This window comes from Silurus aristotelis, assembly GCF_946808225.1.
Source record: "Silurus aristotelis genome assembly, chromosome: 17".
Classification (NCBI taxonomy): Eukaryota; Metazoa; Chordata; class Actinopteri; order Siluriformes; family Siluridae; genus Silurus; species Silurus aristotelis.
Window position 1 is genome coordinate 850,407 of NC_139590.1, and position 15,338 is coordinate 865,744.

The 15,338-nt window shown below is 46.2% G+C and overlaps 1 protein-coding gene across 2 annotated transcripts in view; it reads left to right on the top strand.

The window, feature by feature from the left end:
• Positions 1 to 15,338, top strand: part of smg1 (SMG1 nonsense mediated mRNA decay associated PI3K related kinase) — a 32,840-nt gene that overhangs the window by 12,143 nt on the left and 5,359 nt on the right. Inside the window, exons 18-51 of one of the 2 annotated variants that reach the window (XM_083566717.1) lie at positions 287 to 388; positions 481 to 621; positions 713 to 912; positions 1,623 to 1,819; positions 1,925 to 2,086; positions 2,171 to 2,325; positions 2,438 to 2,583; positions 3,020 to 3,224; positions 3,304 to 3,413; positions 3,505 to 3,649; positions 3,752 to 3,911; positions 3,991 to 4,111; positions 4,197 to 4,442; positions 5,805 to 6,071; positions 6,233 to 6,377; positions 6,458 to 6,596; positions 7,140 to 7,361; positions 7,492 to 7,672; positions 8,326 to 8,487; positions 8,627 to 8,850; positions 8,950 to 9,104; positions 9,221 to 9,443; positions 9,619 to 9,865; positions 10,254 to 10,483; positions 10,571 to 10,819; positions 10,936 to 11,074; positions 11,163 to 11,272; positions 11,374 to 11,592; positions 11,787 to 11,980; positions 12,173 to 12,345; positions 12,440 to 12,719; positions 13,695 to 13,967; positions 14,097 to 14,331; positions 14,428 to 14,654. In XM_083566717.1, coding sequence (XP_083422843.1) covers positions 287 to 388; positions 481 to 621; positions 713 to 912; positions 1,623 to 1,819; positions 1,925 to 2,086; positions 2,171 to 2,325; positions 2,438 to 2,583; positions 3,020 to 3,224; positions 3,304 to 3,413; positions 3,505 to 3,649; positions 3,752 to 3,911; positions 3,991 to 4,111; positions 4,197 to 4,442; positions 5,805 to 6,071; positions 6,233 to 6,377; positions 6,458 to 6,596; positions 7,140 to 7,361; positions 7,492 to 7,672; positions 8,326 to 8,487; positions 8,627 to 8,850; positions 8,950 to 9,104; positions 9,221 to 9,443; positions 9,619 to 9,865; positions 10,254 to 10,483; positions 10,571 to 10,819; positions 10,936 to 11,074; positions 11,163 to 11,272; positions 11,374 to 11,592; positions 11,787 to 11,980; positions 12,173 to 12,345; positions 12,440 to 12,719; positions 13,695 to 13,967; positions 14,097 to 14,331; positions 14,428 to 14,654 — 6,384 coding nt within the window. The remainder of the gene's footprint in view (positions 1 to 286; positions 389 to 480; positions 622 to 712; positions 913 to 1,622; positions 1,820 to 1,924; positions 2,087 to 2,170; positions 2,326 to 2,437; positions 2,584 to 3,019; positions 3,225 to 3,303; positions 3,414 to 3,504; positions 3,650 to 3,751; positions 3,912 to 3,990; positions 4,112 to 4,196; positions 4,443 to 5,804; positions 6,072 to 6,232; positions 6,378 to 6,457; positions 6,597 to 7,139; positions 7,362 to 7,491; positions 7,673 to 8,325; positions 8,488 to 8,626; positions 8,851 to 8,949; positions 9,105 to 9,220; positions 9,444 to 9,618; positions 9,866 to 10,253; positions 10,484 to 10,570; positions 10,820 to 10,935; positions 11,075 to 11,162; positions 11,273 to 11,373; positions 11,593 to 11,786; positions 11,981 to 12,172; positions 12,346 to 12,439; positions 12,720 to 13,694; positions 13,968 to 14,096; positions 14,332 to 14,427; positions 14,655 to 15,338) is intronic. The other variant, XM_083566718.1, reaches the window with a different exon arrangement.

Below are 15,338 nucleotides of genomic sequence, written 5' to 3' on the forward strand. Positions count from 1 at the left end.
ATGGGGTTTTTTTTTTTTTTTTTTAAACAATGTTCCCAATAGTGCTGGAGCTCTATAGCAGGAGATCTTGTCCTGCTGGAACAGATTTGTCGCCTAGTTTAAATGAAGGGAGAATTTTATGCTCCCACGTCTAAAAACGTCTTACACAATTGCGTGCCTTTAAGTTTCTGGTAATGGTTTGGTGAAGAACCACATGTGGGTCGAAAAGTCAGGTGTCCCAATACTTTTGGCTGTGAGTTTAAGCTGAGCGTGTGCTCTAAGGTTGCGTGTGTGTGCGTGTGTGCAGATGTGTGGACGTATGCCGGGTGCAGCTGGTCCACTCCACTGTAAGAGTCAGACAGGCTTTCGGGAAGCTCCTGAGATCCATCCCACTGCATGTGGCCCTAAGGTCAGTCGAGGTTTTCAGAACCTCAGGACATTGAGAGTCTGGGAATCATCTTAGATCTAATGTATGCATGCATGTTTTTTGCACCCCAACAGTAACCGCAGCTCCTCAGAGATTCATGAGATTTCTCTCGCCATCCGGCGGCACATGAGCAAAGCGCCGAGCAACACTTTCCACCCGCAGGACTTCTCCGACCTCATCAGCTTCATCCTGTATGGAACAGTCCACCGTGGAGGGTGAGTTACATGTGTGTACTACAGGGTGGGTGATTCCTCCTGTGTTTCAGTGCACGTCCTTACTCCGTGTGTGTGTGTGTGTGAGAGACAGAAAGGAGCCCTGGTTAGAAAGGTTGTACCACAGCTGTCAGCGGTCTGAGAAGCGCGATTTTGCCGTGGTGCCGCGCTCCCTGGTGAAGGTTGAGGCGGTACTGTGGCAGTGGGCAGTGTGGGAAGCTGCCCAATTCACAGTCCTCTCCAAACTGCGCACTCCTCTGGGACGAGCTCAGGACACGTTCCAAACCATTGAAGGTCAGCACACACACACACACACACACACACACACACACACACACACACGTTTATTGAGTGGAGCAGTGCAGAAATTGCAAAAACATGAGGTAGATCCTCAAAACAAATATAATACTTTAAATGGAACATTTTATGTTTTATGTTAAAATTTAACTACCTGCATAAGCAACTTTTTAATTTTAGGTTGAATAATAAAGTGATCTCTCTGAGAAACTCAGAAGTCAGAACACCTAACCTGATTACGAATGGAAAAATGTGCTGCTGAGACACGTCACTCGAGATAACTGAGCAACTGTGTATCTAAGTTTATTTTGTGCGTGTGTGGAGTTTTGTGTTCACTGGTTTGTCCAATCGTACAATCGTTTGTCTGTATAATGTGAGGGACAGATCTCTCTTGCACGTGGCACTCAAAGCACCTCAAACACCTCGTTGCAGCATCGCTGTAATCCTGCTGAATCGTGTCAGACGTCTCTGGCAGATTTGCCCGGTTTCATGCAGAATTCCACGCTTGCTTTTTGTTCTAACTTGAAATCAAAGACCTGATCATACATGTGGTCTGAACAGCACCAGTCGCACAGCTCCTGATGTACACAGGACCATGTCTTTCGGCACACTGGCTTATGAGGTTCGGTGCTCCCTGTGACTGTGTGTGCAGCCTCTTGCTGCCGTCTGTGGCCTGTTACAAAACCAGTCTCCTGTGTCTGCTGTAGGAATGATCCGCAGTCTTGCAGCCCACAGTCTGAACAGTGAACAGGAGCTCAGTCAGTGGAGTGGAGGAGAAAGTGATGAGGGTCATCACACCAACCAGCTCCGCCTCGCTCTTCTCCTGCAGTTCCTCGAGAACCTCGAGAAGCTCATGTACAACGCTTACGAAGGCTGCGCCAATGCTCTCACTGCCCCTCCCAAGGTAACGCCGGCGCCTCCTGGTGTCCTGGATGTGTTTGTTTTTTGTGTAATATATTTATATTGTTTTGGAGTCTGGTGAATTTTAAAACCTTTTCCTGTTCTCCAGGGCATCAGGACCTTTTTCTACACCAACCGTCAGACGTGTCAGGATTGGCTGACGAGGATCCGTCTGGCTCTGATGAGGGTAGGGCTTATGTCTGGCCAGCCGGCCGTCACCATCCGCCACGGGTTTGACCTTCTCACCGAGATCAAGAACACCAGTGCGCAGGTTCGATTAATTTCTACTACAAGATTTAGTTTTATTTATTTGCTATTTTTTTTGTGTGTGTCATGGTCTCGATTGTTTCTCCAGGGCCCTGAGATGGAGGTTCCCATCACCATGCTGGTGGAGGCGCTGTGTGAGCTGCGTTGTCCTGAAGCCATCCAGGGATTGGCGGCGTGGAGTTTGACCCACATGGGGAAGAGCGTGGCGTGGGTCGGGTCTGTAGCTCTGCAGGCCGAGGGAAAGTGAGTAATGCTGTTTTTTTTTTTTTTTTGTTTTGATATGACTCCACCCCTTTTATATAACGCATGCAGTAATTAATGTTCCGTGTACTATTAACTTAAATGTGTGTCCCAGGTTCGAGAAAGCGGCTCTGGAGTACCAGGAGCAGCTGTGTGCCATCACCGGGGTCGACTGCTCTATCAAGGGCTTCGACAGATCCTTACTGAACCTCACCAACTCTCCCACAGGAAACGCCTCCAGTCCCAAACATACAGGAAGCGGTGAGGGGAACGTCCTCCACATGATCGCCTCATTATTTAATAAATTTAAATTAATTTAATAAATCACATTTTTCACTTTGATTTAATTGGGAGTAGAACATATAGATATTTCCTGTGATATATTTCACAATATTACTGTTTTGTTCTGTATTTTCGTTCAAATATATGCAGACTTGATAAACATACAAGACGTTAAACGTTTCCTGCAGGGTCTAAAAAATATTTAGGATTTAAAACACTAACTTTACTGTTGTAGGGCTCGATTTTAAACGGGTCTTCATTTTCCGATGTCCATGTAACTTCACCTCTAATGCTCTCAAAAATGCTCCCCAGCACTTCAAAGTGTTTTGTTTGTTTTCTTGGTTATTTTGTATTTAAATATTGGCACCCTTGTATTCATTCTGTTAGTCTATAATAAGAAACAATCTCTCTGTAGGAGATATTAAGAAGACGGTGCTGTTGAAATCCAGCGAGTGCTCCCCTGAGGTTCTGAACTTCCTGGCTAACAAGGCGTGCGAGTGTTACGTGGCTCTCAGTGACTGGGCGTCGGTGCAGGAGTGGCAGTCCAGCATGATGGCGCTGAAAAAGAACAGCAACAGCTCGGCCGCCGTCACGCTCAAGACCGACTTTAACTACATCAAGTGAGCAAATGTTTAGCGTTGTGTATAAGGATTGTAGAAGGTGTCCTGTGGATTCTGATTGTGTGTGTGTGTGTGTCAGAGCGCTGAGCAGGTTCGAGGACGGCGATTTCACAGAGTGCCGTGCACAGTTGGAGCTGCTTCCAGGAGACGATTACGGCCTCCTCAACTCCAACACCAAGGACAAACTAGGTACTGATCAATATTTTTTACTAGGAACACAGATCAGGTAACACTGCATAATGATGCACATCAGATACCTGACTTGCTCCACCATTTACAGACCTGAAGCGGCTCCTTGCTGCTGTACTCAGTCCCGATCCATCAGAGCTGCAGAAGGCCATCGAGGTTCAGCTGCTGCGGAGCGCCGTCGGCGCCTTCTTATCCTCCAATCACGAGCAGGACCAGAAAGTTCTTCCTTCGTCAGAGTAAATTCCTCTTTTCTGAATTTGTAATAATGGATGAACCATTTAAAGAACCTTTGAGGAACCTAAATCCCCTTATCTTGTTCTCCATGAACTTTTTCTCAGCACTCTGGTGAAGTATCTAAAGCAGACGGCCCGGGTTGCTCTGGGACCTCTGCGTCTCTCCACACTCACCCTGTGCGACTCTCTGCCTACTCTCGGGACCCTGCAGCTCCACTGCGCCAGCTCCTTGGAGACCTCGTTGTGCAGTCAGCACCCCTCCGAGGTCAGGTGGTTTGACCTGCAGCGTTTTGCTAATCTTACCGAAGATTTGATGCTCATGACTCCGTGTTTCCGTGTTTTAGGAATGTCTGATCCCGCTGTACAGCGACGCCCTGAGCACGTGTAAGCAGCAGGACGTCCAGCCTTGGCTCCACGCGCTCAGATACAGCATGTTTCAGAGGCATCTCTTCACCAAGCTCAGAGGTCCAAACCTGGTTTTGCTTCTGTTTTGTTTTTGCTTTATGTCTTCAATACTGGTTGATAACGTTATCAGTGTTTACTGTTGTAGGTTCTTCTGGTCCTGTGGACTCTCACCTGGTGGAGCTGTGTCTGACCACGGTGAAGTTCGCTCGTAAGCAGGGGAACATCGCTCTCGCCACACGTCTCCTCGCTCAGTGCAGCAAAACCTCCACTGACGACCCGGAGATATCGGACCTGACGCTGACCTTCAGGCAACTGTCCCTAGAGGGCGCTGTGGCTGAGAAATGGGGCCCCGAGCTGAAGATCGAGAGGGCTAAAGTGCTCTTCACTGCAGGTCAGTTCTGCTTCGTGTAATGAGATGTCTTAATAAAACACTGAAGGGAAAGTGATGAAACTGTTCATATAAATACTTTCATATATTCAGGGGGGTGTAACAAAATTTTTAGTGTTCTTGTGCAGGTTATTTAAGGACCATGGACAGCTGCCTCCTGAAATGATATTCTTAATATTGTGTGGTGGTCAGTCCACAGCAGTGACCTGATTATTTTTGATTTTCTATTGATTTTTTCAAGTGTGCATCTTTTTTTAAAATATTTTTATTTAATCCTTACATTTAATCAGTCAATTACGATAAGACATTTTGCCTGTTACCAAACAAAAATATAATTATCAACAAAATGTATTTTTGCAAATTAGAGGAAACAGGAGCTGCATCTGAAGTGGCATTTAGATGTGTGTGTGTGTGTGTACACAGTTTAATGCAGCTGTTTAAGGTCTTAATTAATTGTAAACGGGTCTTGATTTTCTATTGTCCATGTAACTCTTCCTCCAATGCTCTTAGAAATGCTCCCACAGCACTTTAGAATGTGTAGAATGTTTTTTTTGTCCCCCTTATTAGTGTTCTTTCTTTTGCTAGTCTGAATATAATTAGCTGTATTGCGACTATAAACATGTAGTCAGCTTTCAGCTATTGGTGTGAATCTCTGATTGTACCAGAGACATAAAAATGGATTGTGCAGGTTTAGTGATAGTTGGATTTATGGCTCGGTGAAGGAGAGTCGCTAATTGTGCGTTTAATTCTTAATGTTCTTAAGGTCGTCTTAAATCTAACTTGGTCAAACCTGCCGAAACCATGCAAATGCATAAATGTTATATTTTAAACATATAATGTTCTGATATTTGAGAATAAAAAAAGAGAAAATACTGTAAGTGTGAAAATAAAACCAGTCGTTGCAATTGAACGAATCACCCGTTTGATTGATTTGATCACAATTGCTCACTTTACTCACTATCGCTGAGACCCGAAAGCTCTGAGCTGCTGTATAAAATCTAAATCACATTAGATTAGATTAGAGTTGTGCTGATTTTTGGAGAAAATAGCAGCACCTTTCATGTGATATGAAATGATATAAACGTGCACATTTTCTGGCCCCGTATCTTGAATTTTGTGATCATTCCAAATGCTTTTTAGACTGAATCGTACAGTAAAAAACATTTGCACGAGTCTAATCTACTAGACTTCGAGTGACGCACAAGTGCACTCTGTTAATTTGCACATCGTTAAAACAATTGCAATATTATCGTACACAATACATCATACACCCCTACGCTGAAACCACATGCTAATTGTCTGTAAAGTATTTCTAGTGTTTTTTTTCCCTGCACACACTTCCAGCGTCCACCTTCTGCCCCCCAGGTCAGTCTGTAGCCGCTATGGAGATGTTGAGCTCCTGTGCGTTGTCGTACTGCCGCTCGGGGAAGTGCGAGCGCGCCGCCTGCCGCTCCATCCTCACGCTGTGTAAGTGGCTGCTGGCCGACTGGAAGGACCTGACGCCTCAGCTCAAACAGGTGGTGAAGAGGAACAGCAGTGGACCACCTTCAGCTCTCGGCAAGAACATCGCCGCCCTGCTGGAGCTACCCGTGGAGGAGCAGGGTATTCTGCACATCACCACGGAGACCACAGGTACCTGCTGCTTCCATCTCAAGTATTGTTCATCTGTTTGTGGTTTTCTGCAATTCTTTTAGCAGAATTTGTGCATTATTAGGGATTTCTTCGGGTAAAAAAGGGTGAGAACCTCCTCCATGATATTTGACCTGCTGTTGTGGTGTTTGTTCTTTCCTCAGTAAGCGTAGGAGTTGGAGAAGCGGACTTTGTCCTTGGCCAGCTGTACCAGCTCTCCGCTAGCCAGGCGCCTGAAGTGGCCAAATCCTGGGCGGCGTTAGGCAGCTGGGCTTACAGATGGGGCAGGAAAGTTGTCGACAACGCAAGGTGTGTGTGTGTGTGTGTGTGTGTAATAATCAACCTCTCCTAGTCTTTGGTGTAACATCATGCCTTGCTTGTTTCTCCAGTCAAGGAGAAGGTGTTCCTTTGCTGGCAGGAGAGAAGAAGGAGATCGAGGAGTTTCTACCATCAGGCACCAGTGACGAGGACAAGGAGACCATCTTCAGCATCCTGGGCCAGGCCATGTGTCGGCCTGCTGGAATCCAGGTAACACAGAATGTGATGCTGTGGGATTTGGCTGAAACTAAAAAAGTTGACACCTCTGTGCTTTTTCTTAATTAATTTTGTTTTTAATGTATTTAAATAATTTTTATTGCCAGAAATCAGCCTCGTTATCTACAAAATGCATTTATTTGTGTCTGGAGGAAAATGGTTTCAAGCAGCTTAACATAAGTTTAATAAATTTTTTATTTACATTTTCGTTAAAAAAAATCCCCCCCCCATTATATTAATTTATTTTTATTAGTACAATTAAGAAAAGCGTTTATGGACTCGAAGCCTTTAAAAGCTGTTAGTTTGTTTAACAGTCAATTACAGCTACTTTATTTTTGTGTGATATTTGCAAAGTGCATGCTGATTGGTTTGTCTTATTTTTGTTTGTTTTAAGTTTATTTATTAGGCTGTAGTTAGAATTGAGATATAAACGGACACGTGAGATGACATGAATATGCAAAATGCATTTGTGCGAGACATTTGCATATTAGAACCTAATTGGCTCTTGGTTGCAATGAAAATCGTGTTGGTCTCCAGGATGAGGACATGGCTCTGCAGAACGAAGAGAACGACGAGGACGACATGGTGGACGTGATCTGGAGGCAGCTGTTGAGCTTGTGCCCATGGCTGGCCGAGGTGGAGGACAGTGTGACTGTGGGGCTGATCAGAGTGTGGAGGCGGGTGGTGGATCGCATCTTCACCCTCTACCGTGTCTCCTGCAGGGCTTATTTCACCTTCCTCAAGCTGAACGCCGGACAGGTGACTAATTCGTCGTCCCCGTCCTTTAAAAAAAAAAAAAATGTATTACGTTTTTATTGAGAAAAAGAGCAAAGTCGCACCCTATGGAGTTGTCTCTCAGACTCCGCCCCACCTCCCCCCTCTTCCGCAGGTCCCTGTCGACGAGGACGACCCCAAGCTTTTGCTGAACCCTCAGAGCAGCAAGCAGAGCAGCGACGACGTGATCGTGATGGCGACGCTGCGTCTGCTGCGCCTGTTAGTGAAGCACGCCGGAGAGCTGAGGGAGGGGCTGGAGCTCGGCCTGGCGGCCACGCCCACTGCACCATGGAGAGGTGAGAAACTTTAACATGGGCTTGCATTCAAACTGAAACGAAAAGTAACACTCCAAATAAATAAGTTACAGCCAAAATTTATAGGAAAAGACACGACAAACAGCATGTAGCAGCAGTGATTTGCCTCTAGAGGTCGCTCTAGTACTGTATAATGAAGTGTCTCTAAACACAACTCTAATAAACTAACCATCAATCAAACAGTTCCTCGTAAGGACATCTGACTTGTTGCACCACAGCAACAATGACAGTTTTAAATCAATTAACAATCCACAGTTCATTCTTTAACCATGTAGACGATGTTTCTATAGAAGCTGCAGTGTGTCTGGAAATGCACATTAATTAGGAATAAACCTGTGACCTGCACTACTGCTGTTTTTAGAGAATGAATTGACCCTTAAGGCTAGTTTGTTTCCTGGTAGGCGTAAGTTTAAGGGGTTGGGTTAGCCGTGCTTTTTTCCCATAATTATATCCTACTTCTAATTTTAGAAATAGCCCAATATATCACCTTGCAATGTATCATATCGCTAACCCCTGTATCGTGATGCGTATCGTATCGGTGGGTTCTTGTGGGTGTGCAGCCCTACAGCACTGTGTGTTTCAGTGTTGGTTTTACATGTATTTTATTATTATGATGATTTTTTTTGTTTTTGAAGGAATCATCCCTCAGTTGTTCTCCAGACTGAACCACCCTGAGGCCTACATCCGTCAGAGCATCTGCAGCTTGCTGTGTCGAGTAGCCCAGGATTCTCCTCACCTCATCCTGTACCCTGCGATCGTCGGCTCCATCTCGCTCGGGGGAGAGGCTCAGACCGCAGGTACACTTTTTAGTTTTAATTATACAATTTTAATAAATTGACATTCTTTTACTATTTTTTTTTTTTCCCACCATGATTCCACAAACCAGCAGATGTTTAATATTGTGTAGATTTGATGTATACTTGTGTTGGTGTGTAGCAGGTACGAAGCTGCCCTCAGCCCTGCCCACCCTGCTGGGGAACATGCCAGGTGATGCTCTGTGTGTGGGGGAGAGCGAGGCAGGGAGTCCACCTGGGTCTCAGGAGAGCGCTCGAGGAGACGAGCTGGGGCTTTGCTCTATTGAGGACCAGGCCATGATGCAGGACTGCTACAGCAAAATCGTGGACACACTGTCTGCAGCTAACCCCACCATGGTCCAACAGGTACAGGCGATACCCCACCCTTTCACTCCTGTCTCGAGTACTTCTGTGTGTCCCAGGAAACCTTAGAAACTGTGTGTGTGTGTGTGTGTGTGTGTGTAGGTGCAGATGCTGGTTGGGGAGCTGCGCAGGGTGACTGTGCTGTGGGACGAGTTGTGGTTGGGCGTCCTGCAGCAGCAACACATGCACGTGCTGCGCAGGATCCAGCAGCTCGAGGACGAAGTCAAGAGAGTCCAGAACAACAACACACTGCGCAAGTATGAGCTCCAAACTGAGATGATTTATATCATAATGATCTAAAATGTTCCTCTGGTGTGTGGTGGTGCTCTGTGCTGCTGATGTTCCTCTGACTCGTTGACTGGTGATGTTTCAGGGAGGAGAAGGTAGCCATCATGAGGGAGAAACACTCTGCCCTGATGCGGCCCGTAGTCTTCGCACTGGAACATGTGCACAGCATCACTGCAGCTGCTGCTGAGACACCTCATGAGACGTGGTTCCAGGAGACGTACGGAGACACCATTCACAATGCTCTGGAGAGACTGAGGAACCCGCAGAACCCGGCCAATCCTGCAAACAGCTGGGTCCCTTTCAAACAGGTTCTTACATTTTCACACTTTCCCCCCTTTTTATCTTTTCTTTTATTCTTTTTCTCCACTTAATCTTACTTTTTCTCATTTATTTTTTTCTGCTTTTTATTGAATCCAGATTATTATATTATTCATATTCCAATAAAAGAAAACTTATTTGTGTACATGTTGGGTTCTGTACCAGATCATGTTGAGTCTACAGCAGCGTGCTCAGAAACGAGCCAGTTATCTCCTGCGTCTGGAGGAGATCAGTCCTCGTCTGGGCTCCATGACTCAGACAGAAATGGCTCTTCCAGGAGAAGTGTCTGCCACCGATGCAGTCACCATACACAACGTCGGTAACACAATCACCATCCTGCCCACCAAGACCAAGCCCAAAAAACTCCACTTCCTCGGCTCTGACGGCAAAAACTACCCATACCTCTTCAAAGGTCAGGAGATATCACACTTTTTTTTTCTCTCGGTGGTGCATCTGGCCCGTCTCAGTTAGTTCCATCCGTGTCTTGGCCCAGTGGTTTCTCTCTCTCGCTTTCTGCTCTTCTGTCTCTTTGTTCATCTCGTCTGGTCTTTCTACTCCTATCTTTCTCTCTCAATCGGTTTCGTCTGTTCATCTTTTTTTGCTCTCTCTCCATCTCTCCCTCTTGCTGATTTAAAAGGTTGCTTTATAGTTGCGTCAGATGTTAACATTTTGTATAATCAGTGGTTTAGTGCAGACTTTGGAAATAAATCAGAATATAAATAAGGAAATGTAGTTATACCTCTCTCTCTCTCTCTCTCTCTCTCTCTCTCTCTCTCTCTCTCTCTCTCTCTCTCTCTCAGGTTTGGAGGATTTGCATTTAGACGAGAGGATCATGCAGTTCTTGTCCATAGTTAACACGATGTTCACTAAAGTGAACCAGCAGGAAACTCCACGTTTCCACGCACGGCACTACTCCGTCACGCCTCTCGGTACTCGCTCGGGTCTCATCCAATGGGTGGACGGAGCCACGCCGCTATTCGGACTCTACAAACGCTGGCAGCAGCGTGAGGCTGTTCTTCAGGCTCAGAAGGTCCGTCTCACTCAGTCTGTGCTCCTTTTAGTTTACAATCCAAACCTGATTTTCTGCTTCAGTTTTATATATCGGTTTTTTTTTTAGGCCCAGGATTCTTTCCAGCAGCCGCAGAACCTGCCCATGGTGCCACGCCCCAGCGAGCTTTATTACAGTAAGATCGGGCCGGCACTGAAAGCCGTGGGGCTCAGCCTGGACGTGTCGCGCCGTGATTGGCCGCTCAGCGTCATGAGGGACGTGCTCCGGGAGTTGATGGAGGCCACACCCCCTAATCTGCTGGCCAAGGAGCTGTGGTGCTCATGTACCACGCCCAGCGAGTGGTGGAGGGTTACGCAGGTGAGTGTGGGGTCTTCTCAGGACCATGGAGGAAAATGTCTTTCTCTCTTTCATTTTTTGCCCTTTTTTTCCTTCTACTCTTTGTTACTAATTATTCCGGTGTCTGCGCGCCTCAGTCGTACGCCAGGTCCTCCGCTGTGATGTCGATGGTTGGCTACATCATCGGTTTAGGAGACCGTCACCTGGACAATGTGCTGATCGACATGACCACAGGCGAGGTGGTGCACATCGATTACAACGTCTGCTTTGAGAAAGGTCGGTCTGCTCACCTGCACAGGTAACAGGTAAATGTAACAGGTAAATGTAACAGGTGCGTGTTTGACGTACGTGTGTTTGGTATCAGGGAAAAGCCTGAGGGTTCCTGAGAAGGTTCCTTTCCGCATGACTCACAACATCGAGGCGGCGTTAGGAGTGACCGGAGTGGAAGGAATCTTCAGACTCTCCTGCGAACAGGTGAGCGGTTCACCCGTCTCCAGGTTCTCCAAAACGCAACACTACCAATCCCTGTCGTAGATCTACCTGATCACCCTCGTGCTCCTCTTCCTGTATCTCAGGTGATTCAGATGATGCGTCGGGGCAGAGAGACCCTTTTGACCCTACTGGAGGCGTTCGTATACGACCCCCTGGTGGACTGGACGGCAGGTGGGGAGGTAGGATTCGCCGGGGCCGTGTACGGAGGAGGAGGACAGCAGGCCGAGAACAAGCAAAGCAAGAGGGAGATGGAGAGGGACATCACTCGCAGCTTGTTCTCTTCACGTGTAGCTGAGATCAAGGTAAGGGTCCACATACTTCTTTTTATAAAATTTTAAGTGTTTCCACGGCAACAAGTAAAACTGCTGAAATATAGACCTGTTAAATATTCTGCCACTGTCCTTGGTACTGATGTAGAAGCCGCCATCGGTGTGTTTCTGTGAAGGCTTCCAGGTTCCAAACCTCCACCCTTCTGATTTTTTTTCCCTCTTTGCAGGTGAACTGGTTCAAGAACCGAGACGAGATGCAGGCGGTGCTGCCCCAGGTAGAGATGGCCGTGGAGGAGTACTTGAGTCTGCAGGAGCAGCTCTCCCAGGTGGACAAAGCACAGGGTAAGCTCCTGGAGGAGATGGAGTTCCTGGAGGGAGCGGACAGCAGGGTCGACCATCCCATCCACACGCTGGAGCACAGGTCAGCACCAACCTCCATTACATTACTGAACACCATGGTCCATTACAGTTAGATTAACCTGGAGATCCGGTTGGTCAGGAGGTTCACGTTGTCACCGTTTCTATGGTAACGTAGCAATTTGCTCTGGTGTAGGATAGAAGAATCAACCTAAGGGTGGAGATACGAGAATATTAACGCTCTCCTTCACATTAGGTATTCGGAGCACACGCAGCTGCAGTCGAGGCAAAGGACTGTACAGGACGCCATCCAGAGCAAGCTGTCCGATCTGGACCAGTGGATCTCTCAGTACCAGGCGGCGTTCGGGAGTCTGGAGGCCACGCAGCTCGCCAGCCTGCTGCAGGAGATCAGCAGCCCCATAGACCTCGGTACTCAACCCTGTACCTCCGGCGTTTGCTTCGAGTCAGGATCTTCATTTAGAACACAATCTTGACCATTATTTTGGGTTGTATATGCGTGCAGGTCCCCCCAGCTACGTCCCCGCTACGGCTTTTCTACAGAACGCAGGTCAGGCTCATCTGATCAGCCAGTGCGAGGCCCTGGAAGCGGAGGTGAGCGCTCTCCTGCAGCAGCGCCGCTCCATACTGCGCGCCTGCCTCGAGCACCTGCACAGCTACGCCACCGTGGCCCTGCTGTACCCACGCGCCGTCCTGCACCGCCACAGGGTCTACACCTGGAAGCAGTGGATGGAGGAGCTGGTGTGTGACATGACAGTGGAGCACTGCCAGACCATCTATCACCAGTGAGTGGCTCATTTACAGCTCTGCACTACAGCTCATTTCATACGAAAATAATGTCCTAAATAAATACGTTCTTTTTAATAATCTCTGGGATTACGTTATTTACACACGATGCCGGAGAGAGAGCACTAGAAACAAACACGGGTTTATTACCAGGATAAAAATTCCCTTAAATGTCCATCCTTTCAGAATTCAATGTCTATTAAACCCTTTTTTTCTTTACTGTAATATTTCTACCCCTTTAAAAAAAAAAACTTTCCTTTTGATTCTTGTGAACTTTTCTTTTTTTTTTTTTTTTTTTATCAATAAAAGTTTAGTCCGAGGTTTTTAGGAAAAAATTTACGCAAAGATCTAATTTAGATTTTTCTTTGTCTAATTAAACCTAAATAATAAAACTCAATTCGCCATGAGCATAGCCATAGAAGCTGGCATGGAGTTAAAAGAGAAAAAGATATGTCCTAGAACAATTAACAATTTCTACAAACATATTTAAAAAAATAATTCAAATAGAAAGTTTGGCAAAAAAAAAAAAACACTTTTACCAATATGATTGTAATAATTTTTTGTGTTTATTTGAATTAAATCAGAATTTCTGTAAAATTTTATCTAAAAATGTACAAATAAAACAATTTTGTTTAACTCTGACAGTCTGAAGTAATGTATAGGTAGAGGTTGACCGATTAATCGATTTTGGCGATTCATCAGAACCCAGATCGATGATTGCTGAAGCGATCTGGAAAAATCCATACCAATAGTTTTTCCAGCTTTAGGTCTCCTGTCATTACGAGAGCGGCCTCTAAAGGCGATTCACTGACACTACATGCTTTTATTTTATTTAAATATTTTAATTGGTTACTTAATCAGTTATCAGCAAGGTACGATCCAACCAAAGTATTGATATCGGTCGACCTCTAATATCTTGTAATAGTGACCTCTAACTTCCAACCTTTTTGGGTTTTTTTTCCGTTTACATCCAGTTACGAGATGCAGTTTGCCCCCCAGCCTCCGGCTGCCACGTGTCCGTTCCTGTCGAGTGTGGAGATGTCGCTGCAGCACCACGCAGCCGAGACGAACACGCGCCTCCTGCGTCAGGTGGAGAGGCTGAAGGCAGAGGGAGTGAGCGTGCCCGTGTGTGAGGAGCAGCTGCAGGAGATCGAGCGCTGCATCAAGGTGTTCCTGCACGAGGACGCTGAGCTCGCCTCCTTCAGCCTGGCTGGGATCGTCATCTCCGCCCTCTGCACTCTTACCAGGTCTCAGAACATTTATTACTGTAAAGATTTTTTCAGACAAAAACCAATAATGCAGCTACATTCTAAAAGGCTTCTTTATGGAAGAAGATCCAAATTGTATGGGTTTTTAACTCTGGGTCTGTTTTGCAGGCGTAACCTGGTGATGGAAGGTGCAGCAGCAAGCGCAGGAGAGCAGTTGGTGGAGCTGACGTCTCGGGATGGAGCCTGGTTCTTGGAGGAGCTCTGCAGCATGAGCGGAAACGTCACGTGTCTGGTGCAGTTGCTGAAAGAGTGCCAGCTCCAGTCCCATGACCTGGACGTCCTCGGCCTCGAGGACACCTCCCAGGCCGTCTACCTGGCCAACGGTGTCTACACCTGCTTACAGGTGAGCGGGCGTATGTATGTACTACAGTCAGAGCTGCTGTGTTAGTGTGAAACATCTGAAGCGATCCAGAGCTGAGCAGCACCAATACTTTTGCAGGAGCTAAACGCCAACTTCCGTCAGATCATCTTCCCTGAAGCTCTACGCTGCATGCTGAAAGGAGAGAGCACTTTGGAGAACATGCTGTCTGAGCTTGACTCTCTGATAGAGCAGTGTGCAGACGGTGTGTCCCTGCAGGGCCTGGGGGAGGCGCTACAGACTCACCTCCGCAACGCCGCCATGGGGCTGGACGAGGAAACCGACGCACACTACCTACAGGTCACCAGGTGATGGCGCATGGGGTTAAATTTGAGTCTATTTATTTGAGGTGTGGTACATCATTGTGAGGGCCACATAATGTTTCTTTTCTTTAATACTGATCGGTCTGGAACAGGAAATGTCATGGGTGGAGTGACTGGTATTATTGTGGACATTTTTAATGTATTTATTTTACCTTCTAATGATTTGTTCTGCACCGTACAGACACACGAGCGTCACTTTTCCATAAATATCACCTATTAAAAGAGCATTTTTCACCTACATAGTGGAATTTTAAAATTCATTAGTCTTGATCAAAACATCTGCTTACTTGTGCATATGCATGAGGTTGGTGGGTGAATAAAAAAATTATTAGGCTACTTTAATAACTAGTGGGCAAACGATAGTGGATTTTACTAAAATCGAAAACTAGTTTGGATCGTACTCGTCGATAACAGATTAATCACACGATATAGTTTTTAAAATATATATCAGATGGAAAAAACAAATGTAAAATTATCCTTTTTACAAAAATAAAATTAGAAAAATGAAATGGTTTATGGAAATGTGTTAAAGGAATGGTGCCCTCGGTGCAGCAGAGCAAAAACAAAAACAGCATGTGGTGTCAGTGATTCGCCTCTAGAGGCCGCTCTCGGCACAACACCGGGCTGGAAGCAGGAAAAACAATTGGTATGGATTTTTGCTGATAGCTG